A 27,686-nucleotide genomic window follows, 5' to 3' on the forward strand; every position below is an offset into this window, starting at 1 on the left:
TAGAGCCCAGTGGAGGGCTCGAACCCACAAACTGAACTGTTAGATCATGACCTGAGCCGAAGTCAGTAGCTCAATAGACTGAGCCACCCAGACACCCTGAAAGAAAATTTTGACAATACATCTCAAACCTGAAGGAAATTTCTACTCTGAGTTGATTTTCATGTAATCTGCATACAGCAGTGCAAATAAATGCTGACCTTTATTTTGATTTGCAGTTCCACGACTTTAGCAGTTACTAAGGGTTTGTGTCTTTGGTTCCTGACACTATTGACATTTGGGGCCAGATAATTCTTTGTTGTGGGGGCTGTCTTGTACATTGAAGGCTGTTTAGCAGCATCTCTGGCCTCTCTACCCAGAGCAGTGACATCTTCTCCCTCCAGATGCTGGTCCATCTCCAGACATTGCCAAATGTATCCTGGGGACCATTTGAAACCACTGTCCTATATTCATTTCTGGGTATGGATGAGGACCCTGAGCTCCCAAGAGGGGAGTGATTCATCTACGATCCTAGGGAGCTGGTGAGGCTGGGGTGAAAACCCAGCTCCACTGAGACCTCAGTCCAGGATTCTTCCCATGCTGCCATGCTTCCTAAGATTTTAGTTAAGTTTCTTTTCTTTTTTTTTTTTTTTTCAGTTGAGGTTGCTTTTCTTTTTAATTTTAAGTTGTTTTATTTTTAATTTTTTTTAAATTTACATCCAAATTAGTTAGCATATAGTGCAACAATGATTTCATGAGTAGATTCCTTAGTGCCCCTTACCCATTTAGCCCATCCCCCCTCCCACAACCCCTCCCGTAACCCTCAGTTTGTTCTCCATATTTTTGAGTCTCTTCTGTTTTGTCCTCCTCCCTGTTTTTATATTATTTTTGTTTCCCTTCCCTTATGCTCATCTGTTTTGTCTCTTAAAGTCCTCATATGAGTGAAGTCATATGATTTTTGTCTTTCTCTAATTTCACTTAGCATAATACCTCCATTTCCAATCATGTAGTTGCAAATGGCAAGATTTCATTCTTTTTGATTGCCAAGTAATACTCCACTGTATATATATATCACATTTTCTTTATCCATTCATCCAACAATGGACATTTGGGCTCTTTCCATACTTTGGCTATTGTTGATACTGCTGCTATAAACATGGGGGTGCATGTGTCCCTTCAAAATAGCACACCTGTATCCATTGGATAAGTGCCTACTAGTGCAATTGCTCGGTCATAGGTTAGTTCTCTTTTTAGTTTTTTGAGGAACCTTCATACTGTTTTCCAGACTGGCTGTACCACCTTACATTCCCACCAACAATGCAAAAGAGATCCTCTTTCTCTGTATCCTCGCCAACATCTGTTGTTGCTTGAGTAGTCTTAAGTTTCCTAAGTGAAAATATTATTCCATCAAATCAGAGCTTTTCACCTGGAAATTTAGAGTTTCCAGTGAAAGAGGATATTAATAAATAAAATCTCTAGCCGAGGATGGCCATTGGACAGAGATCATTTATCCTCTCTGAATCTCACTTTTCTCTAGGTGATTCACCTCCAAATTCTAACAGTCTATTATGATTTGGTTCTGATACAGGTTGGCATGTATTTTTTATTTTTTCCACCTGCTTCATTTACCATGCCACTTGCATTGCATAGTAGTAGGTTTGGGTGCTTACCTTGGATGAATAGATGGTTAATGGGGTTTGTGATGATGGCAACAAGGAGACATTGAACTCCTCTGGGACGTCAGTGATGGTTGGAATTTTATATTCATCTGGGCCTCGAGAGTACAGAACACCTTCTGGGGAATATTTTAGCTCTTCAGTGGTATAAAGACCCATTCCCTGAATAAAGGAACCTTCAACCTGAAAGGGGAAAATGTCAAGCTCTGTGATACTTTATGTTTCTTAGAAGGCCTTTACCTATCCCACAATGGCTTTCAGGAAGTGGCAGCTATCTAAGTGGGCCAGTACCTACCTGCCCAATATCAATGGCGGGATTTAGGCTGCAACATGCATCCATGATGATGTCCGTTCGGATTTTCTGCCAAAAATTAAAATTACCTCATCATAACAACTTAAAAATATTATATGAAGGTTTATTTAAATGGTATCCAGAACTCCTATTGGTTAATTAACACTGCACTGAACCTCATTAATATTAGAGGTGGTAAGAAATCTGCCAAATTCTTCAATTTTAGTGCTACGACTGGCAATGACCCCAGAAGATCTTTCTACTTTGACTTCTCTTTTTTTTATGTCAAACTTCTTTCTTTAATTTTTTTAAATGTTTTTATTTATTTTTGAGACCGAGAGAGACAGAGCATGAGCAGGGGAGGGGCAGAGAGAGAGGGAGACACAGAATCCCAAGCAGGCTCCAGGCTCTGAGTGGTCAGCACAGAGCCCGACGAAGGGCTCAAACTCACGGACTGTGAGATCATGACCTGAGCTGAAGTTGGACGCTTAACCGACTGAGCCACCCAGGTGCCCCTGATTTTGACTTCTCTTAAGTGACTCCAAAGTCCATGGTATGTTAGTGCCTTTGAGTGTCACTTAGTAAATAATTGAGCCTGGTTGTTCTTCTGATTCTAAACCTGGATTTGTTGTTGTTGTTTTTTTTTTAATGTTTATTTATTTTTGACAGAGAGAGAGACAGAGCATGAGTGGGGGAGGAGCAGAGAGAGAGGGATACACAGAATCTGAAATAGGCTCCAGGCTCTGAGCTGTCAGCACAGAGCCTGACACGGGGCTCGAACTCACAGACCGCAAGATCATAATCTGAGCCGAAGTCGGACGCTCAACCGACTGAGCCACCCAGGCGCCCCTGGATTTGTTGTCCTTACACAATTCATGAGCTCATCTAGTCCTCATGATGATTTGATGTAGATAGTTTTTTTTTAAAGTTTATTTATTTTTGAGAGACAGAGAGAGAGGGGGAGACAGAATCCCAAGAAGACTCCATGTGATCAGTGCAGAGCCCAACGCAGGGCTTGAACTCACAGTGAGATGATGACCTGAGCTGAAATCAAGAGTCAGATGCTTAACTGATTGAGCCACCCAGGTGCCCTGATGTAGATGATTGCCATTTTACTGAAGAAATCATGTAGCCATAGTGGCATGTTTGAAATTAGAGATTTGAAAGATATTGGACCATATTATGGGAAAATGTTGAGAATATCTTTGACTTCGCTTATCTACTTCGTTGGATAAGAATGGATGAGAATTGGATGAGAAACATCACAATGATTTGGCCTTTATGTTTTGGAACAAGCATGTGTAGACAGGTTGTTAAGGAGCCACAGAAAACCCCTAGGTGCCTGTGGTCTATCCAGGAATATCTTTGGGCTTTCTTTCTGCTCTCACATCCCATGCTTGTTCTGACAGTATCATCATTCTCTGTTGAGGCACACTAGCTGGGCTACCTTCTATCTAGCTTTTTGGATCAGCAGCTCGCTTTTGACTCAAATGTTGACCTCTCAGACAACCTCCTATGTTCGTTCTCAACAGCTAGGGCAGGACGTTGGACACACCTCAGGGTGGGCCTGTGATTGGTGGGTGTTTGGATTCAGCAACCACAAATAACTGGCAGCAGTAGGCCTGTCATTTAATTTCTCTGATTTCCCTTTAATTAAAAGAAATTTTGCCTCTTCAAGGAATAAGCTATTTTAAGGGACTGAAGTAATACCAAAATGACTGGACCTTAACCAGTAATAAGGAAGCCATAGGGACAACCAAATTTTCACTGTTCTGGTTCCATAAATTCTGGAAGACCCCCATGAGATTTCTTTCTTTAGGGATTTATACCAAAGCCCTCTGATAGAATTGCCAGATAAAATAGGTATGTCCCCAACTCTGCATTGAACATATTTGTACCAGAAATTTATTTGTTGTTTTTATCTGAAATTCAAATTTAATCAGGCATCCTATATTTTTATTTGCTAGCAACAAATCTGGCAACAACACTTTCAGGGTAGAGAATCAGAAAACTAGTTGACTTCTAAAAACAGCTTTTCACTGAGTATGGAGTCTTGAATGGGTTACAGGTATGTCAAGACACTGACACTTGGACTTTTGCAGGGGTCTGGGCCAGGATTTTCAGGTTGGTCACCTGCCACCATGGTTTCCTTGTTTGCAAAAGTGTGCTGGGAAAATATTGTCATTATCTATGTGTACCATTATGTGAAAGACATTAGGAAATATACTTTTAAAATAATTATATAAGCAATCTATGATCCTAATTTCATGAGTTTACTTCCTCACAATGATCTAGAATGAAAATGGGGACATAATGTATCCTAAGGAGGAACCTGAGTGGAATGTGAGGGCAAGTGCTCTCCAGACATCCCTTCATTTACCATCTTTTCTGTATGATTTATATAAAATCTAAGTGATGGACAAATTTACCAGCAATGGGGCAATAAAATACATTTTGATAAGATTTGCAAGACAATATTTCCAATTTCCTTCTTATTTTACATAAACTGACCATTTCTAGTTTCAGGTAAAATGGTTCAAGATGATGTTGGAATAATCTGTGTATGGAATTTAGATGTGTCATTGGTCCATTCTGTAGATTTCCTAACAATTTCCATACTTTGGATATACTATATTCTCTTTAAGGTTTCTGTAATCTCTCTATTCCGAGAATGATACCTGGGGTATATTCATAGGTTTACCTTTTATGGTGGAAGTTGTTAACTTTTGATTACATGTGACTCCCTGATTCCAGAAGGACGCTCAATTAAGTAGCAAGCACAACAATTATTTTCAGACCTCCTCTCCCCAGCCCTCCCCAATCTTTTTTGTTAGGGACAGTAGTACCTTTGGGATAACTGACTTTAGAGAAACATCACAGTGCTATCTGCTCTCAAATATTTACTGAAGACAATTTATTAAATTACCTATTCCTTCAGATTAGATAAATTGACCTTACTTTAGGAACAGAATCTTACCTCCAGTTTTTTTGGAAAAACTTTGAAAAGCAACTTTGTTGTATGAAGTGGGATAAAAAACAATGCACTTTAGGCTGTCATGAACAATTCTTTTTTTGACTACTGCTTTAAATTTTTTTTTAATTAAATTAATTTTTTATTGAGGTATAATTGACATACAACATTATATTAGTTTCAGGTATACAATATGATTTGATATTTGTATATATATCAAAATGACCATCACAATAAGTCTAGTTAACTTCTACCACCATACATAGTTAAATTTTATTTTCTTGTGATGAGGACTTTGAAGATCTAGTCTCTAAGCAACTTTCAAATATGCAATACAGTATTATTAACTATAGTCACCATTTTGTACTTATTCCCCATGACTTAATTCTTTTATAACTGGAAGTTTGTACCTTTTGACCCCCTTTTCTCTCTTCATCCCCCCCCCCCACCCCCCACCTCTGGCAACTACCAACCACTGTTAGGAGCAATTCCTTTTGACTACTTCTTTTTAAGTGAAAATTCAGAATAAGTCTGGATCTCTAGATATTCCCAAGGAATTAAAAAAAAAGTACTGTTCTTATTGTACAAGTAGTACATAATGAAATAGGGCTATTTAATGTGCAACATAATTTTGTCGTTGTTGTTGTTGGTTTAATTTGCCAAGAGGAAAGTTATATTTGGTTTACCTTGTGAGCGCCTGTCAGGCAGTCAATTTCAACCTCAGAACAGGCTGCTCCATAGACATAGTATGGAAAAGGGTCTCCTTCTCCCTTCTCCCAGTCCATGTAGGCCTTGTATCCCCTGATGGAAGAAATAAAGCCCATCAGCTTGGGGCGGTGATAGCAGTGAGGTTGCAAACAATGTTGACTCATTTTAAAAGTTATTTAAGCTTTAAAGTGTCCAGCTCAATGACTGCATGTCTGACGAGAAGGAACCAGAGGGGCCACAGCAGTGGAGAAAGAATGTGCAGAGTCTACACTCAAGTATTTAGAGGCAAAGGGTCACAGTGTATGCAACTTGCTCTCAAATGGATCAGAAATAACAATGTACAAAGAGAGAGAGGGAGGGGGGAAATGATAAAGCAAATGTGACAAATTACAGTAGGTACTTCTGGATAGAAAGGATATATAGTATTCCTTCTACTATATTTGCAACTCTTCTACGAATTTGAAGTACTTTCCAAATGAAAACAAAACAAAACAAAAAACCAAACCAAAACAAAAAAGTTATTAAAGTTTTATGATAGCATTTCATCTTACTGATACTTCAACTGCTTTTTAAGGGTTTTGTTTTTTTTTTAAGTTTATTTATTTATTTTGAGAGAAAGAGAGAGAGCACAAGCAGGGAAGGGGCAGAGAGAGAATTCCAAGCAGGTTCTGTGCTGTCAGTGCAGAGCCCAACACAGGGCTTGATCCCAGAAACTGTGAGATCACGATCTGAGCCAAAATCAAGAGTCGGACACTTAACCGGCTGAACCACCCAGGTACCACTCAACTGCTTTTTAAACTCATTTAAACTGCTACTTGTATTTGCAACCTAGCTAATTATAGCAGCACTGTCATGTGTCTCCATTTAAAAAGGATACCCTTTGTGTTTCAGTTAGGAAGCCAAAAAGAAAGAATCCAACAGGCTGTTTTGGTCCGACCTCCCAGTGTGTCTGTATTCACAGTGTAGAGTTTGAGCTTTTAGCTCTGTGGATTGAGAACCTCAACTGATTTTATCAGCATTCCCAAAGGAACCCTCTAGACTGTGGTAACCAAACTCACTGGGGAATTGATGGTAATTCAGAGCTGGTAAAAAAGGGCATGTGATTCAATGCATTAATGTACAATGGAAGATGTACCCAGCTAGATGGCTGATTTGCTCTCTTCTTGGGTAACAGAACTCAGAAATTTAGAACTCACGTGCAGGGCACTGGGCTCGGCTATTACCTGCCTCCTTCCTTCCTTTTTCATGAGAAATTTCTTGACTGTTCTCTGTCTCTGTGCATGTGTGTGTTTAGTTTGGTGGTTTGTTTCACTACATTGTAAAACTGCTGTCATACACTTCCTGAATTTGACCATCAGTTCTGCTCTTTGTGTTTCACTCAATTAACATGAATTGACTGAGGGCCTCCCACTGACAGACACTGTACAAAGAGAGGAGCTTCAAACAGAAAGCTTTTATGGTAAAGGAGGGACAGTTTGTAAAACTGAGTTGGAAGTTATTTCCAATGATATTTTTTTACTATCCAACAGTGAATAGTAAATAATGATTAGATGTTCTAAGTCATGTTAAAAAATTTAAAAAAAATTTTAGATGTTTATTTTTGAGAGGAAGAGAGAGAGCACACACACGCAAGAGCGCAAGTGGGGGAGGGGTAGAGAGAGAGGGAGACAGAATCCGAAGTAGGGTCCAGGCTAGCAGCTGTCAGCACAGAGCCTGATGCAGGGTTTGAACTCATAGACCGCGAGATCATGACCTGAGCCAAAGTCAGACACTCAACCAACTGAGCCACCCAGGTGCCCCTAAAAAATGTTTTTTACCCAATAAGGGTATTTTTTATTATTTAATATTTCTTTGGATATAGTTCAAAGGCTTACATAATATCAATTTTAGACTGAGAAGGGACCTCAATGATCACATAATAAAAACTTACTTTACAAGTAAGGGAACTAAGGCTCAGAACAATTGAGTTACCTTATATTTTCTCAGCTAAGTCCAGACATTATTGTAATTTTTACCTGAAGTATCCAGTGGCTGAAAGACTGATTCTTTGTTCAAAAGCAGCTTCTATCTGAAGAATGGGCATATTTAGTCAGAATAAAATAAATACACCATCTGATAGGTGAAAATGAAGGTATTCCCTATATCAGAATTGACATCTGGTAATTGTTGCTGGTGTTTTGTTACCAGTAAAGGAACACATTGTAATATTTTTTTTTCCCCTCAGCTGGTACATTAACAATTTCCTTCTGATTGAGTTGAAATGTCTGAACTAAATAAGGCAGAATCCTGCCACACATCCATGATGTAGGGGCTTAGTTCCCAAAGTATTTTGGGATAAAGTTCTAAATGTTAGAACTTTAGTTAAGTGTGCGTGTAAGTGTGGGATAAGTGTTCCGATGAGATAAGAGAAAAGATGTTGTAAAGTTGGATTAGGTGAGTCATTTCCTTTGAGACATGTTTAATAGCAATTAGGCCTTTTAGTTTTCTTCCTTCCCATTTAAGACACCTTTTTCTTTTTTTGGTGGCTTAGGAAGGCTTGGTCTTTTCCTTTTCTTATTTAAGCAGAGTGGGTAAGGCCTGCTGGGTATTCTTCATGTATTTCCATTCCTCCCCTCAGTGATGCTGTTCCCTGTGTGCTCTCTCACACATACCTGGTATACAGCATGGAGCAGCTGTCTCAACCTTTTGCGATCCTGCCCTTTTGCAGAAATCCACACCCAGAAAAACTCTGTGTGGTGCAGCTGTACACTGCCACGATGCTCTCAGCACTGGTTAGGACTGCTTTCTCATTTGTAGTAACAGACAGAGTGGAACACTTACCCAGTCCTCCCATGTACCTCCTGGATTTTTCTTAATGATGGGCTCGAGGCGTTTCAGAAGGATCTGACATGCATTCTTGAAAGGGTAAAGAAGTGAATTCTCATTAGAGAAGAACCCAATGGTTAGGATTTGTGTGGAAGAATAGTAATCGATAATTGATTAGGTCAGTGAATGTTTATGGAGTGCTTGATACTGATACATTGGGAACACAGAGACAATAACAGTCTCTGACCTTGAGGAAGGTATCAGTTATTGCAGGTTTTTAAAAAACTTCCCTGGTTCACTTCCTGTGAAAATATGGGCTCAGCTGAATTTCTACTTTCAGGTCCTCTTTCTAAGAATATTTCTTTTGTGTTCTTAATTCCTTCTCTTTTTCTACATTTTTGACTTACATTTTCTTTTGTATTTTCCAGCCATTAAAATGAAAGGAACAAAACATCTTATTTTCATTCTACTCTGTGCTTTCCTATCTGCACCAATAACATGCCAATATCCCTCTGAAATATTATTCAACTCTCTGTCCATCTTTCCATATGTTCATCCATCCACCATCAAACTACTGCAGTGAAGGCCTTGGCTTTGGGTGTGAAGTGAGAAAATAACTAAATTTGTCTTTATAATAATCTAGACCTGCAAAGTTTCTGATCCTTAACTAAACCTAAAACTCTAGAAGATGGATTAATCTTAGTTTGGGTTGACAACTCCCATACACGCTGAGTGATTCTTATCTTGTGTTTGATCCTATCCAAAATTGGGTCTCATGAATTTGAAGTTTCCCACACATTTGTCCTGAGGGAAAGAGCCTCTGTATTTTAGCCCCTAACAAGTATCCCCACAAAGATAAGATGGATTTGAAAGTGATGCCTCTTGGTAGCATAAGTGCAGTGTTCTGGAAACATGCCTCCCCACAACATCCCAATGGAAAAAGTGGAACGTTTATAACAGAAACATGACAAAGAGATATTACTTCAAAAGTACATGCAATCAGATATCTTAATTAAGGAATAGTGAAGTCATAATCTATTCTGAAGTAGTGAAAAAAAAACCCAATCAGTTAGAAAACAAGTACAAAGGATAAGCATGAGTGCTGTGGTAGAATTCCACTCATGTAGACACTTTAATTGAACCATATCTACTTGGCTGGGGTTCTGCCTGCTTACCTGCCTGCAAGAACTTGTTTGTGTCAGAGGAAACGTGCCCAGTGCTGAGTTGCATGGTATACCCAGATTTCTTCTTTCTGTGTCTACCAGGGACAGAGACTGCTTGTTCACCAACATCTATTCTCCCCTTCTTTCCATAGTAGCTGGGCATGTGGTGATTCACTACTCCACATTTCCCCAACCTCCCCTGCAGTTAGATGTGGCCTGAGCCTGGTTCTGCTAGTGGATGATCAGTGGAAGTGACTTGCATCACTTCCAGGTCTGATCTCCATGCTTTTTCCCTGATGATGATGCTCAGGGCAACCTTGAAAGCCACATGTTGAAGGTGGAAGAACAGCCATTAACCTCAGAGTACTCTAATGACCAAGCTCTCTCTCTGGACTGGTAGGTATGTAAAAAAATGGACTTTTGTTGTGTTTGACTCACTGTATTATGTGTCTATTTGTCACCTCAGTTTAGCCTACTTTAACTGGCACCCTCTCCTGATATTTTGGCTATCCTAAGCCTATGTTTAGTGACACAGATGACTTCTCTGAAGCCAACTGCTCATGTCTGTATCCAGCTAAGAAAACCAGCAATATGGAAAAAGTGCTGAAGGGAAAGACAGACAGCAGGAAGCACCTGCACGGCTTTGCCATTGACGTCCGAACCAATGGAAGCTGCTGTAGCAATTGTATTCGGCACCGTGGCCGTACTTGTTTCACAGACGTGCATGTAAGACATGGGTAGTTTTAATTCACGGCTGGCCACCTATGAGCAAAAGAAATATTTTCATGTCCAGCAAAGTCTTTTATGAAGATTTTAGTCATGTTTTAAATGAAAAAATACTACCATTTTTATTACATCCATGATATACTTGAAAACCTAAAATAAAAGTTAAAACCACTTTTTAGTAGAGCCTTATGCTTGTTATTTATTTATTTAATTTTAGAGAGAGAGTGAGTGGGGGATAGGGTCAGAGGGAGAGAGAGAGAATCTTAAGCAGGCTCTGTGCTCAGCCTGGAGCCTGACACAGGGCTTCATCCCATAACCCTGGGATCATGACCTGAGCTGAAATCAAGAGTCAGATGCTCCACTGACTGGGCCACCCAGGTGCCCTGCCTCATGCTGATTTTTAAAATGTTTTCTTGGCAATATTATGTAGTGGTTCTTCCATCCAAAATTAGTGTTTAGATGTTAAGTATTTCATTAACATCTTTATACTTACACTTAGATATTATTTTTATTTTACTTTATTTTATTTTTTTTTTTAGTTTTACATGGCTGCAGTGACAGGAAGAGAGAGATTGGATTGACTGGTTCAAATGTTGGTCTTAAATCTGTTGATATCAGCATCAGATGAATTTGAAATGCCCCTGAGGGCCTGTCTTCTCTCTAGCCCTCATCCCCACTTTAGCTTTGGATTCCCCCCTTGTCTTCTATTTGCTCCCTCCTGCCTATACTCCTCTAGTATTTGCTGTTCACTGTTTTCTGTTCTTTTTCTTTCAGTTCCTCTAGCAGACACATGTGGAAAGAAAGGCATTTAATCACAATAAATGAAAAAGAGAAAAAGCATTGTTTTGTTTTTTGTGCTCTTTTAACTTTTACAAAACCACTTTCTCCAGATGTCTGCAGTCATGTACTTGTCCTCAAGTGCCAATCTACAGATTAATGCTGTTGTAAAAGTGAGTTTCCCCAGAAAGAGGCAATATGATAAAAAAGAAAAGGACAATTTTATTGTTTGTTGGTGATGAATTTATTGCATCCTATAAGTGGGAAGGACAGAGCCAGTGTCATGTATATCTGTATCTAAGTCTTTATGGTTTCATCAGGGTTCTCTTGCTGCCTTACACATTTGTTTTTCTTTCTATGATGGCTATGTTATTTCCAAGAGAGACATGCTTCCTCTATGGCACAGGAAAATTGCCTCTGACAACCCCTGGCTTAACACAGGAACTAAACAACCACAAGAGAATGATAGTTCTTTTCTACCAGGACCTACACATCAGTCCCAGGAAAGGATCTCGGTATTATGCCTTCCTCCTGGACCCATCCTTGCAGCCAGTGGATTCAGGCACCATGACTAGCCAGACCTGGCACGTGTACCCATATCTGTGCAGTTGGGGAAAAGAGGGAGATGGGGCTAAAAGGTACCAGAATTGAGGAGGCCTTTAGGAATATATGGAATGTAGGTCCTGTATTCCAAAGGAGCTAAGGGGCTGGATAGTCAAAAGCTGTGGATGTGTACATAATAATCTAACAAGTTTGTCAATTTATTTATTTAATTTAAAGAATTATTCTTTTTTTCTCTTGATTTCTCTTTTTTTTCTCAACTGCATGATGGCAGTTGGTGAAATACTTGTCCTTACTTGTCCAATAGTGTATTAGCAACCTAATATTGTCGTCCAAACTTTAAAAATCATACATACTGGCCTCAAAATAGAAATTCCTACTCTAGTAAGCCTGCATGGCACAACTACCACAGTGTTCCAGGGGCCCATTAGTGATGTTTTCACTAACAACCATCCCCACCCACAAAGCCTGGCCAAGCTCCAGGTCTATTTGCACATGCATGGAATTTCTGCCACCTCAGACATTCTATTTGATATGTACGAAGTTTTTCAACCAAATAGTCAAGATCTTAGGGCTTGAATACAGAGCCATCATATATCCTAAAATTAGTGCCACATGTCATTCATGTCAACAATGTATAGAGAGATTAACAACTGACTTTCACTATTTGTAGACAACACGATACTCTATGTAGAAAACCCAAAAGGCTCCTCCAAAAAACTGCTAGAACTAATACATGAATTCAGCAAAGTCACAGGATATAAAACTAATGTACAGAAATCTGTTGCATTTCTAAACACCAATAATAAAGCAGTAGAAAAAGAAATCAAGGAATCAATCCTGTTTACAACCGCACCAAAACCAATAAGATGCCTAAGAATAAACCTAACCAAAGGTAAAAGATCTGTACTCTGGAAACTATAGAATACTTATGAAAGAAAGTGAGGAAGACACAAAGAAATGGAAGAACATTCCATGCTCATGGACTGGAAGAACATTGTTAAGACGTCTAAACTACCCAAAGCAATCTACACATTTAAGGCAATTCCTATCAAAAGACCACCAGAAATTTTCAGAGAGCTAGAAAAAACAATCTTAAAATGTGTATGAAACCACAAAAGGCCCCAAATAACTGAAGCAATCCTGAAAGAGAAAAGCAAAGCTGGAGCAATCACAATTCCAGACTTTAAACTGTATTACAAAGCTGTAGTCATCAAGGCAGTATGGTACTGAGACAAAGACAGACACATAGATCAATGGAACAGAAAAGAAAACCCAGAAATGGACCCACAGCTGTATGTTCAACTAATCTTTGCCATAGCAGGAAAGAGTACCCAATGGAAAAAAAGATAGTCTATTCAACAAATGGTGTTGGGAAACCGGACAGCAACATGAAGAAGAATGAAAATGGACCACTTTCTTATACCATGCACAAAAATAAATTCAAAGTGGATGAAAGACCTAAATGTGACACAGGAAACCATCAAAATCCTAGAGGAGAACATAGGCAGCAACCTCTCTGACCTCGGCCATAGCAACTTCTTACTAGACACGTCTCCAGAGGCAAGGGAAACAAAAGCAAAAATGAACTATTGGGACTTCATCAAGATTAAAAGCTTCTGCACAGCAAAGGAAACAATCACAAAACTAAAAGCCTACAGAATGTGAGAAGATATTTGCAAGATATTTGCAGATACATATCTGATAAAGGGTTAGTATCCAAAATTTATAAAAACTTACCAAACTCAACACCCCAAAAAACCAAATAATCCTATGAAGACATGAATAGACATTTACCAAAGAAGACATCCAGATGGCTAACAGACACTTGAAAAGATACTCAACATCAGTCATCATCAGGGAAACACAAATCAAAACCATGATGAGATAACACCTCACACCTGGCAGATGGCTAAAATTAACAACACAAGAAACAACAAGTGTTGGTGAAAATGAAGATCCCTCTTGCACTGTTGGTGGGAATGCAATCTGGTGCAGCCACTCTGGAAAACAGTATGGAGATTCCTCAAACAGTTAAAAATAGAACTACCTTGTGATTCAGCAATTACACTACTAGGTATTTATCCAAAGGAATGAAAATACAGATTTGAAGGGGTACATGCACCCCAATGTTTATAGCAGTATTATCAACAATAGCTAAACTATGGAAAGAGCCCAAATGTCCATTGACTGATGATGAATGGATAAATGAGATGTGGTGTGTGTGTGTGTGTGTGTGTGTGTGTGTATATATATATATATATAATGTATTATGCTAAGTAAAATAAGTCTGCCAGAGAAAGGCAAATACTATATGATTTCACTCATATTTGGAATTTAAGAAACAAAACAGATGATCGTATGGGAATGGGAAAAAAAGAGGGAGAAAAGGAAACAAACTATAAGAACTCTTTATGATAGAGAAGAAACTGAGGGTCAATGGAGTGGGGAGAGTGGGGGTGGGCTAAATGGGTGATGGATATTAAGGGGGGGGAATTACAGACCTGTCATGTTGAGCATGGGTGTTATACGTGAGTGATGAATCACTAAATTCTACTTCTGAAAACAATACTACACTATATGTTAACTACAATTAAATTTTTTTTAATATTTATTTTTGAGACAGAGAGATAGAGTGAGAGCAGGGGAGGGGCAGAGAGAGAGAGAGAGAGAGAGAGAGGGACACACAGAATCTGAAGCAGGCTCCAGGCTCTGAGCTGTCAGCACAGAGCCCACCGTGGGGCTAGAACTCACAAACGGTGAGATCATGACCTGAGCTGAAGTCAGACACTTAACCAACTGAGCCACCCAGGCACCCCTCTAACTGCAATTTAAATAAAAATGTGAAAACAAAGTAGTAAGTATAAAAACAATTTTAAAAAGAGAGAGATTAAGGACTTAATTTTATTGATCTTACCTGCAGCATTTTGGTGTGAATACCTTGTCCCAGTTCATTGCCTCCATGTGTGACCAATACAGACCCATCTGTGTAGATATGAACAAGTGCAGCTGCCTAGTAAAACAACCCAGAAGGCACAGCTCAGTGCAAGTTTAGTGAGGTTCAATTTAAAAAATGAGTGGTGAAATATCAGTCTCACAGAGTGAGGAGGGTCATAGAGGCAGGCTTTCCTGGTGGGATTCTGAAGCTTAGTTCTGTTTTGTGCAAAAGTCACCTGTAAAGAATGTTCCTATTTAGGAAACTTGTTTTAATAGAAGCCCCTTTGGATACCCAGGAGTTATGAGTATAGGTTCCAACTATTTGAAAGTCACTTCCCTGATTAAAATCTCTGGCTGACCACTCAGCTAACTAATTAAACATTTGTTAGGTACCTGACACATGTTATGTGCCAACCTGTGCTCAGCTCTGGATGTACACAGATGGAAAAGATGTGGTTCTTCCTCAACAGTGTAGTAGCTCACACTGTAATGGGGGGACAGGTTGGAAAGCAGGTCATTATAATGCAGAATGATTTGTGAGATAATGGGCATGGCATAAGGGGCTCTGGGGACCTGGGAGGACAGATCCAACTGCTTTTGAAAAGCTTGGGGAAGGATTTCCCCAAAGAGACAACTGAATGGAATCATGAAGGGAAGAAAGGTTCATCACCGGGCAAGTTGGGCAAAAATTCCCCATTGTCTGTAAGGGAAAGCCTACCTCTTTATTACAATATGAGGCCTTTTAGGATTTGGTCTCTTGTACTTTCCCAATTCCATTGTCGTCTCTTCCTGCTTTGGCTTACCGCTGCTCCTTCCTGACCTGTGCTCATGCTTATGCGTTTCTCACTTCCTGGCCCACTCCCCAGCCTTCAGATCCACACCTATAGTCTCGGTTCTGTTAAAGTTTCCCCCACATGCTTCTCATTCCCATCTTGGAAGGATCAGTTACCTGCTTCTCTGCACTTCCTCTTATGGGGTGAACTGGGTTGATTAATGTCTCCTGCAAATTCCTGTCCACCTGGAACTTCAGAATGTAACCTTATTTGAAAATATAGTTTTGCAGATATAATCAGTTAAGATGAGGTTATAGTGGATTAGGGTGGGCTCTAAATTCAATGACTAGTGTCCTTATATAAGGCTGTGTGAAGACACACAGCAAAGAAGGCCTCATGAAGATGGAGACAGAGATTAGAGTGATGTGGCCACAAGCCGAGAAACACCAGGAGCCACCAGAAGCTGGAGGAGGCAAAGAAGAGTTTTCCTCTGGAGATTTCTGAAGGAGCATTGCCCTCCTGACACCTTGATTTTGAACTCCAAGCCTCCAGAACTGTGAGAGCATAAAATTGTTGTTGTAAGCCACACAGTTTGTGGTACTTTCTTAAGGCAGCCATAGGAAATGAATACAGGGGGGTGACAAGCTCTTCTGTGCGAGTCTCATGGTGGAAGGGCACCTGGTCTCATTCAAGTGTGTGTCCCATAGAGAACTTAGAGCAAGTCTGAATCACAGAGGCACTAAATAAATGTTTGTTGAATTGGACAAATGGAAATGTTTCATTTCGGGAGGAGGAGGAGGAAAAGGGGGAGGAATTAGGACTTTGTTCTGTCTGGAGATGCCTGGAGGCCCAGAATAGCTTGGAGGAGCTTGGGGGCACCCAGGCTTATAGATGCTAATAATAGTATTTATCACCGTGGGCCTTTTGACTCCCTCTTGATAATGCTCCCAATGCCTAGTTTGGAGAGTAGGTGTTCCAACTTTGTGAGTCATCAGCTGCCCTGAAATAATACATTTCAACACCTAGCCTGGTGATTCTTGGGTGCATCAATTTCGAACTCTGAAGAAACTGGAGACCTTTCAAACAGAGCTTTAAAATCATTGCTTGGTTTAAGGATTTGTTGTGTGTGTGGCAAGATGAGAAGTTGGCTCCCATGACTGATGGTGGAGAGTAGACTGTGGTATAGATGAGGGGCAGCCATAGAGGTGTGGGGAGGTGTTTTATAATAAAAAATAAACATGTGGTCTTTGTCTCTGATTTTTGGCACAGAGGTCCTAAAACCCTGGGAATTTATTATTTTTTGTTTGCTGTTAGGATGATTCTCTGGGGAAACCTAGACAGCTTGTGGGGGGGGGGGGCGGTGAGAATTGTTGCCAGAAAAACCAAACATGTGGTTAGAGGGTTCCAGCCTTCAGCCCCACCCCTACCTTCAGGGAGGGGGGAGAGACTAGAGATTGAGTTCAATCACAGTGGCCAATGATTTAATCAATTATGCCTATGTAATGAAATCTTCATAAAATTCACAAACAGTGGGGTTTGGGGAGCTTCTGGGTTGGTGAACACATCCACAAGCTGGAGTGAGAGGGCATAAAAGCCTCACACCTCTTCTCCCACACCTTGCTTTATGCATCTCTTCCATGTGGCTGTTCTTGGATGGTATCTTTTGTAACAAATTGGTAATAATTGTAAGTAAAATGCTTTCCTGAGTTTTGTAGTTGTTCTAGCAAATTATCACGCCTATGGGAGGTGGGGAGTGGAAAGCCCCTGATTTTGTAGTTGCCTGGGCAGAAGTGTGAGTAGCTTGGGCACCCCACTTTCACTGGTGTCTTAAGTGGAGGCAGTCTTATGGGACTTAGCCCTTGATCTGTGGGGTCTGTGCTAACTCTGGGTAGTTAGTGTAAGAATCGAATTGAATTGTTGCATGCTCGATTGGTGTTGGAGAATTGATGCAGAAAAAACACAACATTTGGTGTCAGAGAAAAAAATCACACAGGCAGATATCTAGAATCTCTTACGCTCCAGCTGTTAAGTCAGTACCAGCTCGTAAGTGTGACAGTTAACCTTCCTGCACCTCTGTAGAGAATGGGCATGCTGGACCTGAACAGGACTGTGACTCAGGAGGCCAGGGAGTCTCATCCTACCTGCTGGAGGAGCCCCAGTCCTGAGAGGTGTGCCTGAGATCTCCTGAGGGAGAGGCATGGGCTGCCTAGAATAACTACACAGTGTTTCAGGAACCCTGCCAAGTGCTTTATATTTATTAGCTTTTTGAATCCTTATCAATCCTAAGAGAAAGGATTATTATTCTCATTATATAGTTAAGGAAGCTGAGGCTCAAAGAGGTTAAATAATTTGCTTGATATCACTCAGCTAGTAAGTGGCAGGGCAACGATTTCTCAGGTCCACCTGACTCCAGTTAATTAGGGTTTGGGGGCAACTTCTTTATTCCCTAAGAAGGATTTCCTTGGACAGGGCAGCTTTTGTGGTGTGTGCATGTGTGTGTGTCTATTGGCTGCTAGTAGTTGGATGTAAATGGAAATATGCTTTCAATGGTATACACACAAGGGAGATCTAGTGCATTTTTAGATTTAGATTTAGATCTAATGCATATAAGATCTCTTCAGTTGCAGAGTCTCTGCTTCTGGTGGAAAATAATGGGAGGCAACATTTCCCAGTTTTCTAGACAGTTTCCCATATTTGACCCATTGGGATTGCTGGGAAGACTTGTCTGTACCAGTCTTGTGTTATTTAATGGTCTCATCTATTTGCCACCTTTCCTCCTCACCTTCTGGAGAGGGCCTCTGAATGACCTGCCTCTTCCTTTTGCAAACCTACCTGGAAGGATTTTTGGACCACACTTCCCTATTTCCCCATCAGAAATGACACATATTCCTGGGAGAAGTGGCTCAAAACAGCCAGCTGGTCAGGGCAACATGCAGTGACTTCTCTGCCTAGACTTGGGGGCATTGAGGAGAACTGAGATATCTGGGGGCACAGACCAGGAGAGGCCTCCTTCCTGCCTAAGCCATAACCCTGGGCTCAGAGCCCTCAACACAATGGGCCTTGTAGGCTCTTGTTCCCTTTAGAATAGGGATGATTCAGGGTTGGGTGAGGTGATGGTCATGGTCTTGGCAGTTATGCTGGGGCAGTTCTCAGGCTTGCTGATGCCATTTTCTGCCACTGAGACATTTTTCTACTGCACTGTGTTGAATGTGCTTGCAGAGAGGGGGCTGCTCAGGAGAGTTCTGTACATTTCTCCCAGGTGCTGAGGGAGGGAGGGGCTCAGTGCCTGGGACATATGACACTCTCCCAAAATCAGCAAGAGCTGATTGGGGTAGCAGTGCATCTGACATGAGGGTTATTTTCCACATATAAAAGCTTTACCTGATGATAGCTTGTTGCAGCAAAGCCGACTGAAAACTTCATGGGGATAATTGCAATGCCTTTCTTCTTCCAATAATTCTTCTTGTTAAACTCTTCCACTTGCATTCTTCTGCTATGAAAGGAAGACTTGTCCAGACACTCATTCCAACATCTTATCAGGGTCTCAGGGCTGAATGCTTGTTTGTAGATGGTTTTATCAACTGTTTTGTACATGTTTTTCTCCCTAATCTGAAATGGGTGAGAAGCTGAGTCAATAGTTATGGTAAGATAGAAACTGACTGCAAAATAGATACTTGAAAAGCTTCCCCATTAAAAAGAACAACCTTTGGTGGGGGGAAGACAGGGTGTATCTTCTTTCTTTGAACAGCATGTGGTTTTGCAAAACTAATGGGGGTTATTTATCATCTCTTCTTCAATGTACCAGTCAGGGCTTCTCCCTACCTGAGGTTAGGGGTAGTAATTGGCCCCTGAAGGGCAGTAGGAAGGAGGGGCTGAAAAAAAGCAGATATTCCTTTTTTTCCTACAATGTTCAGAGGATGAAGAAGAGTTGGTAGATTGTATATAAAAGCAAGGATTTGTTGTCATAACTGAAGATTTGTTCTGAAAGAGAGGAATTGCATTGCAGCTAATAACAAATAGCAGGTCTTTTCTAAGCCTTCTGATTGACTTTGGAAGGTGTGGTCAAATCTTTTTAAAAATGTATTTGAATATGGGTGTGTTCTATGTCCTAGAAGCCTGCAAGACTTGACAAGGAAGGAAGCCTACTGAGATGTGCTCAGGAAATTTTCATTATCCGCATTTCACTCTAGTAACAATAAAAGAATTATTATTATCAACGGTAACATTAGAATAATACTATCCAGTTTATGAAAACAAATACTATTCAGTTTATGAAAACAAATACAATCCAGTTTATGAAAACGAAGTGCTAACTCATTTGATTCTTGCAGAAATCTATGTAGTGAGTCATATTGTCCTCATTGTATAGATAAGGAAACTGAACCACAAAGACGTTGCCTTTCCTTGTTCAAGTTGTTGCATTTGCCTGGATTACCTTCCCATTATCTGTGCCTATTATTCTTTAAGGCCTATCTGAAATGTCATCTTCTCTGGAAAGTTCTTCCTGACTCTCCTCCCCTCAAGCCAAAGTGATGTCTTCCTCCTTTGTACCCATAGAACACTTTATGTGACTTCTCTGAGGATAACTATTGTCTTCCTTGTACAATATGTAGGTGTTCTCTTGTGTGTAGAAGTACCCTGATAATCACAAACCCAGTCGTCCTCTCTGTTGAACTTAGTGGCAAAGGGGTTCAAAGGGCATTATATAGAGAGTGCTTTCTGGAGCAGATGGACTATATTGGGGAAATGAAAAAGAAGCATAAAATGTAGGCTGGGGTCTACTTGAAATGTGTGAGGGGCAAAAAAGTGTTATTAATAATTATCTCAATTGCCAGTGGCTGCCTCTTTCTGGCTTAGCATCCTGTATATACTGTGCACCTTCTAGGATACTGTACAAAATAATATTTTTAGAGGACATTCTTTTGGCAGTGTATCTCTTAAAAGTTTTCAATAAATTTATCCTAAAGATATATACAATGGAGCAAAAATACATCTATATTTTGGTACATGTGTACCAAGATGTTTCTTGCAACATCATTTCAATAGCCAAAAATGGGTGACAACATAAATGTATATCAATAGTGGGGTGCCTAAATAAATCACGGTAAGTCCATGTTACATAATACTATTCAGTTATGAAAAAGAATGAAGTGGATCATTCTGCTGACACAGGAAGATGGTCATGGCCTACTGTCAAGCAGAAAAAGTAAGGTGCAGAATAATATGTTTATCATAGTCTCATTTTGGTAGATAACTGTCTATGTACATATATATTATATATAAATATTTATGTTTGTTTATGTATGTGTGTATGAATACAGAGGGCTGGAAAAATAAACAGAACCATTAACAATGGTTGTCCTTGACTAATAGGGATGATGGAATGAAGAAGGGAACATTCACTTTTTACTTTACTTATTTACTTTATTCTTTTTTAAAAGTTTTTTTTTCTTTAGTTTTTAAATTTTATTTACTTATTTTGAGAGAGAGAGAACATAAGCAGGGGAGGGGCAGGGAGAGAGGGAGAGGGAGAGACAGAATCCCAAGCAGGCTCGGCACCATCAGCACAGAGCCTAATGTAGGACTAGAATTCACGAACCATGAGATCATGACCTGAGCCGAGATCAAGAGTCAGATGTTCAACCAACTGTGCCACCCAGGTGCCCCATTTAAAAAAAAATCTTTTAAATGTTTATTTATTTTTGAGAGAGAGAGAGACAGAGCATGAGTGGTGGATGGGTCAGAGAGAGAGGGAGACACAGAATCCGAAGCAGGCTCCAGGCTCTGAGCTGTCAGCACAGAGCCCGACGCGGGGCTTGGACCCACAAACCACGAGATCATGACCTGTGCTTAAGTCAGATGTTTAACGACTGAGCCACCCAGGCACCCCTAGGTGCCCCCACTTTTTGGACCCCGGGTTGGGCTCATGCTGACAGTGCAGAGTCTGCTTGGGATTCTCTCTCTCCCTCTCCCTCAAAATAAATAAAATAAACTTTAAAAACAAAAAGTAATTATTTTTGTACAAATTAGAAAAAAGAAAGAACCAGAAAGCTTTTTGCATAGGGAGGTAGGAAGATAGTGGAGTCATTTCCTTCAGGTAGCACTTAATTTATATTGAATTCTGAACCAGGACTAATTTGAGTGGTTCTTCTATGGTTTTTCTTTCTATGGTTCCCTACCTCGTCTGATTCTTCACTAACCTTGATTACGAGCTTGATTACAACCTTACCTCTTCTGGCAGAAGGCCACATTTGGCTGCCACAGCTGTGATGCAAGATTCTGTTATCAGGGTTCCTTGTGGGAAGCCAAATCCGCGAAAGGCCGTATTGGATGGTAAATTTGTCATGCATGCCCGGCCCCGGAATCTAAGGTTGCGGATTTTATATGCATTTTCCAGCTTTAATATAAGAAATTCTGTTACCTAAAGTAAAAGGAGATATTAATATATATCAGGCATTGCTTTTTTTTTTTTTTTTGTAAAAGTCAAGTACAGTCTAACTGCTTGTGGAACTTGATAAGTACTTAAGAAACATGCTCCATAAAGACTCACCTAGAAATTCTGCGTTCTATTCATGATTAGGGATGGTGCTAGTTTCTGATGCACATACCTGCTCAGAGTCATCCAGTGTGCATCCTCCATTAATGAAACACTCAATGTCTAGAGCTTTGATTCGCCCGTTGTTCATGAATCCCACCTGTCACCAGATGATGGACATTTTATGATCTGTTTAAAATTAACATGCCGGGGCGCCTGGGTGGCACAGTCGGTTAAGCGTCCGACTTCAGCCAGGTCACGATCTCGCGGTCCGTGAGTTCGAGCCCCGCGTCAGGCTCTGGGCTGATGGCTCGGAGCCTGGAGCCTGTTTCCGATTCTGTGTCTCCCTCTCTCTCTGCCCCTCCCCCGTTCATGCTCTGTCTCTCTCTGTCCCAAAAATAAATAAAAACGTTGAAAAAAAAAATTAAAAAAAAAAAAATTAACATGCCAAGTTCAAGTCACAGCCCAGCTCCACTACTGGGTGGGATTGAAGACAGACTCTGCTCCTGTTTGCTTGGTGGTGTGCCACACCTGGCTATCCCCTTGATTTTCAGTGCTTGGCTGATAAAGACCTCCTCTGATCTGGATTTTGCTGAGCCTTTCCTTTCAACATGTGATTTCCCGGCTTTGCAGTCAGTGTGGAATTCCAAAGTCCTTGCTTGCCTCCTGGTATATAATTGCTACCCTCTTCTTCCTTATTTCTGGCAGATTCTCCTTCACTTTTTACTAGTTTTCCTTCGAATTTAGTCTGCGGTTTCTCCCCCTTGTGGAAAAGTCTCTGTAATTCCAGAGTGTGTGGGAATGAATCACAGTGCATCTCAGAAGCAGATGCTGGGGAATGGATAGGAGAATGACTGCTCCCATTTTAGGGAGCTGAGGAAGTGCTTTGTGATTGGTTAAGGATGTAACAAATGTGAACTAGTTATGCTGTTCTTTTTGGGACTCACAGAAGCACTCTGTATTTTTCTGAAGTTGTCATTCTCTTCCCACCCGCCTAGACTAGTTGGTCTGCACAGCACAGACTGAAAAGACTGTTGTAGTTCTACCAGAAAAGGATTGGCCCTGGTCCCTTTGCCTTTCTGAAAATGGGCACAGCTTTTTGGTTACTATCACCTATGGAAATACTGGATAACAAACCTGAGCACATGCAGGAAAATCCACAAATTCAGAATTCACGGTAATTTTGACAAATGCTAGGCTGAAGTTTACCTTTTACTTTTCATGAAGAAACAATTGCTAAGCAGAATAGCTCTTAGACTATTAAACTGTTTAAAATTTTTAAGAATTTTGGAAGAACTTATTCACACACAAACATCTATTATGCTAATTTATAAATAGCTCTGAAAAACTGAGCAAAACTGTGTTAGCTAGGTTTGAATGAGGATCTCTATCTATCCATCCATCCATCCATCCATCCTTCCATCCATCTACATACACACACATCACACACACATATATTACTACATTGAAAGTAAAATTATATTTCTCTAAAAATAAAATAAAACTTGGATTTTCCAAAGTATATTTTCCTCATTTTAGTCATATTTTATATTACCATAATTACCAAAATATTCAACATCTAGAACCTTCTAAATAAGTACTAGTACTAAAACAGTCTTACAACTGTAACATAAATAAAGCCTGATTTATAATGGGCCAAAACCAAAGAACTCAACAACCACCATAACAACACAAACTGCCTCAGTCCCAGAATGTGGCTCTACATTGTTCTTGGTACTAGAAGATAACAACAGTTGTGAATATTCATTTCTTTGCATTTGAAGGCAAATAAAAATTTTAATGGCCAACTGTGTTCCTTTTCTCTCTAATTATAAAAATTACTAATGCCAATGGAAGAAATTAAATGGTGCTGTGGTATGGATTTGTAATCCAGGAAACATAATAATTTAGTAATCTAAGGCTATGACAACCTCAGGTAGAAAATCTAGCTATACATACACTATAAATAATTCCCAGATAGAACACATTTGAATAGAAACATTACATTAGAACTATCCTAAAAACTCAGTCACAGATTTGGAAAGTACTATTGTTGTCAACTAGATGTTAACAGAATTTTTTTTATTATTTTATTATTTTTATTTTTTGAGAGAGAGAGAGAGCAAGAAAAGGGCAGAGGGACAGAGAGAGAGAATCTTAAGCAGGCTCCATACTCAGTGTGGAGCCCTACATGGGGATTGATCTAGCAACCCTGGGATCATGACCTGAGCCAAAATCAAGAGTCCAATGCTCAACCACCTGAGCCACCCAGGCACCTCAAATGTCAGCAGTGTTTTTAATGGTATTTATGCCATAGTTGTATAAAATGCAATGAGCGTGGTTTGAAACAATTTAAAATTATTTCATTGTTAATGGATACTTTTTTTCCCATTTGCAAGGAACTTTTGTAACACTTTCATAACAATTTGGCCGAAACACTTGTAAAAATGATTATGTAGTTAAAATGGTAAAATTGTTTCCAAACATTTCAAATGCAAAATATTTTAATAGTCAAGAAGTTTTGGTATAACAAATGTTTGTAGCTTCTTTCATTTTTTGTCTTTGGGGAACCACTAACAAAAATCTTATTCCTTCATTAATGTTTTTATCATTTGAAATTGTATTTTTATCATCCAGTCTATACTAGATGTATTAAAAGTTCCTCATAAAATTTGTGAGAATTCAAATGTTTGAGAGAGAGTGAGAGAGAGCGTGTGAGCAGGAGAGGGGTAGAGAGAGAGGGAGAAAGGGAGAGAGAGAATCCCAAGTAGCAGAGCCTGATGTGGGACTCTATCTCACGAACCATGAGATCATGACCTGAGTCGAAACCTAGAGTCAGATGCTTAACCTACTGAGCCACCCAGGTGTCCCACTCATTTAATATTTTATTTTATTTATTTTTATTATTTTTTTCATTTAATATTTTAGATAAGATTATTGTTTGTTTTTAGAATTTAGCAAAATCAAAATAATAGAAAATGATAAAAACCACCAAAATAAAATGAGGTATTTTTAAAATCTTTTTCTTATTGTTATTTTATTTATGATTTACATCAAAGTTAGTTAACATATATTGTAATAATGATTTCAGGAATAGAATTTAGTGATTCATCACTTACATATAACAATCAGTGTTCATCCCAACAAGTGTCCTCCTTAATGCCCCTTGTCCATTTAGCCCATCCCCTTACCCAAAACCCCTCCAGCAACCCTCAGTTTGTTCTCTGTATTTAAGAGTCTCTTAAAATGAGGTATTTTAATAGTTTCAAGTTTAATACTCACTTTATATTTTCCAAATAATGGGTGTCTTCCCCCAGTTATTAACATATCATCTTCACGATCAAGAACAAGACGAATGGGACGACCAGTTCTAAAGAAAACAAATCTTGGATTCTCTACCCATTCCACTCACCCATTCATCCATTCCCCTATTCATCCATCTACCCATCTAGCACCCACCCACCTATTTATTCAACCCCTCACTTAATTATCTACCCAACCATCCATCTATCTACCTTTCTGCCCATCCACCCTGCATGCATTCTCCCACCCATTTATCCAGCCATTCATTTAACCATCCATCCATCCCATATATATTCCCTGAGTGCATACAATAAGCTAGGCACTGGTCTGAATTAATATATGACTAAACTACTACTGTTTCTGTAGCCTATAACTCAATAGTTGGAGACCTAGCTAAAGTGATTAATGTCACATGCCAGTTAACTTGTGTTCTTAAGGCTTCAGATTTCATGCTTACTCAGATCCAGCCACTTTGCATATCCCCACCATGAGTTACAAAGTTGAAAGAATGTGAATAGATAAATGCATACTTAACACACCTGTAAAAACAAGGCCAAGTACTTGTCTTTAGGATGCTGGGTTAGCATTTTCATTTTCACCCAGGAATGCTTTTATGCTGGACAAGTTGGGCCCTTGGGTAGCTAGGAGCTTCAGCCTTTCTGTATCTCCAGGGCAGTAGTTCCCATACTTTGGAGTGTAGAAGAATAGTCTGGCATGCTGACAAAAATGCAGTTTCCTGAGCCTTAGCACTAGGACTCTCATTCCGTACATGTAGGGAGGGGCCCCAGAATTGGCATTTTTCTCAGTGATTCTTATGAGGTACTTTCAGGTACATGTTGAAAACTACAATTCTGGCACAAGGTTTCCTGTTTTTTTTTTTTTTTTTTTTTTTTTTAATGGTAACGAATACCTGGAGCATCAGTTAAATGTAAAGTTTCTGTGTCTACTCTCTGGTGCTTCTGATTCAGTGGGTCTGGGGTGGGGAGGCAGGAATTTCTACAAGCATAGGAGGCATTTATTATTATTATTATTATTATTATTATTATTTGAGAGAGAGAGAGAGAGAGGCAGAGAGAGAGGCAGAGAGAGAGGGGGACAGAGGATCCGAAGTAAGCTCTGTTCTGACAGCAGCAAGCTGCAGGCTGGACTTGAACTCACAAACCATGAGATCACGAGCCCAGGACGTTCAACTGACTGAGCCACTCAGGCATCCCTAGGAGACTCTTATTATCACCAGTCTGGGAACACTACTCTGGGGACTACTTAATGCATGCCAGATGTGTGCTAAGGTGGGGTTGTAGCTTAAGGCACTGGTTGCCACATTTGGCTGCACAGTGGAACTAGTGGGTTAGTTTTAAACTATACTGATGCCCGAATTGGATGGGACAGCCTAGGCACTGGGACTTAAATGCTCACCAGATGATTCTTCTGTGCAGTAATGCTTGAGAAGTCTTAAAGGCACAAAGCCTGTTGGGAGTATGATGAACCGATTAACCCTTCTGGGTACTTGGTAGGTGTGAATAGAGACGTTCATTATGGAAAGAAGTGGAGATGGGATTCAGATCTTGTGATTTCCTGTCTCTCATTGCAGAATGAGACACACATCTGAGTGCTTTAGGACCTAGCTTTGAACTACACAGAATTTGTCAAAGGAAGCAGGACCTTTGAACTTTGCAGGCTGATTGGGGCTCTGACAATACTTTGTAACTACCAAGAAACAGCCATAGAAAATGAACAAGAAACAGAAAAGCCAGCAACTTGAACAACATGAATAGCAAAGGAGCAAGCCTTCTGGTTGAGTTAGCCTGGGAACTCTCTTTGAGGATATCATCTATCATTAAGCAAACGTTGACTAGCCAGCACTTCAGGTGCAGAGAGGCAGAGGGTGGGAGCCTTTCTTTCCTCATGCCACCCTGACTGCAGCTAGAGTAGGAAGGGAAAGTGGGGGAGGAGCCTCCCCCTTGGCATTCCACTTAGGCAGGAGACTTGCCCCACCCCTAAATAGGTCACCTTTCCTGAAGCTCAGGGACAGGGCAGCCTCAGCCTTGGAGCTGTTTAACTAATAATATCACTTTTCTTTTTTATAGCCTGTTTCAAGTCCTAGGTGCATTTGACTTTTCCAATCAATCTAGGAAGGTGAGATTATATCTATAATTATAAAGAAAAAGAGACAGGAGCCTGAGTTGCCCAACGACACTCAGGTAGTTATGACAGCAGTCAAGTCACTCTCAGTCCACAGATTTGCCCTTAGCTCTGTACGTTTTACACCCTCTTGTATCCCCAAGTGCACTTACTTGATAGCACCCACAGCAGCAATAGCCCCAAATACAGCTGGTCTTCCTACTTTTCCGCCAAAACCTCCACCCACCCGCTTGACATGACAGGTGATCCTGTTGATGGGGATATTTAAAGTAGAGGACACTGTTTTCTGTGAAAGATAATGAAAAAGTTTTACAAGAAATGACAAAGAAGCCTTTTGTTGC

The 27,686-nt window shown here is 40.1% G+C and overlaps 1 protein-coding gene across 1 annotated transcript in view; it reads right to left on the reverse strand.

The window, feature by feature from the left end:
- The window catches only part of LOC125911786 (aldehyde oxidase 2), an 86,297-nt gene that overhangs the window by 17,332 nt on the left and 41,279 nt on the right, over positions 1–27,686 (reverse strand). Inside the window, exons 23-34 of the mRNA XM_049615924.1 lie at positions 27,498–27,631; positions 25,183–25,270; positions 21,974–22,060; positions 21,595–21,786; positions 18,747–18,974; positions 14,573–14,668; positions 10,225–10,353; positions 8,444–8,518; positions 7,639–7,691; positions 5,602–5,716; positions 1,948–2,013; positions 1,647–1,835 (exon numbers count right to left, since the gene is read on the reverse strand). Coding sequence (XP_049471881.1) covers positions 1,647–1,835; positions 1,948–2,013; positions 5,602–5,716; positions 7,639–7,691; positions 8,444–8,518; positions 10,225–10,353; positions 14,573–14,668; positions 18,747–18,974; positions 21,595–21,786; positions 21,974–22,060; positions 25,183–25,270; positions 27,498–27,631 — 1,452 coding nt within the window. The remainder of the gene's footprint in view (positions 1–1,646; positions 1,836–1,947; positions 2,014–5,601; positions 5,717–7,638; positions 7,692–8,443; positions 8,519–10,224; positions 10,354–14,572; positions 14,669–18,746; positions 18,975–21,594; positions 21,787–21,973; positions 22,061–25,182; positions 25,271–27,497; positions 27,632–27,686) is intronic.

This window comes from Panthera uncia, assembly GCF_023721935.1.
Source record: "Panthera uncia isolate 11264 chromosome C1 unlocalized genomic scaffold, Puncia_PCG_1.0 HiC_scaffold_3, whole genome shotgun sequence".
NCBI classification, from domain to species: domain Eukaryota; kingdom Metazoa; phylum Chordata; class Mammalia; order Carnivora; family Felidae; genus Panthera; species Panthera uncia.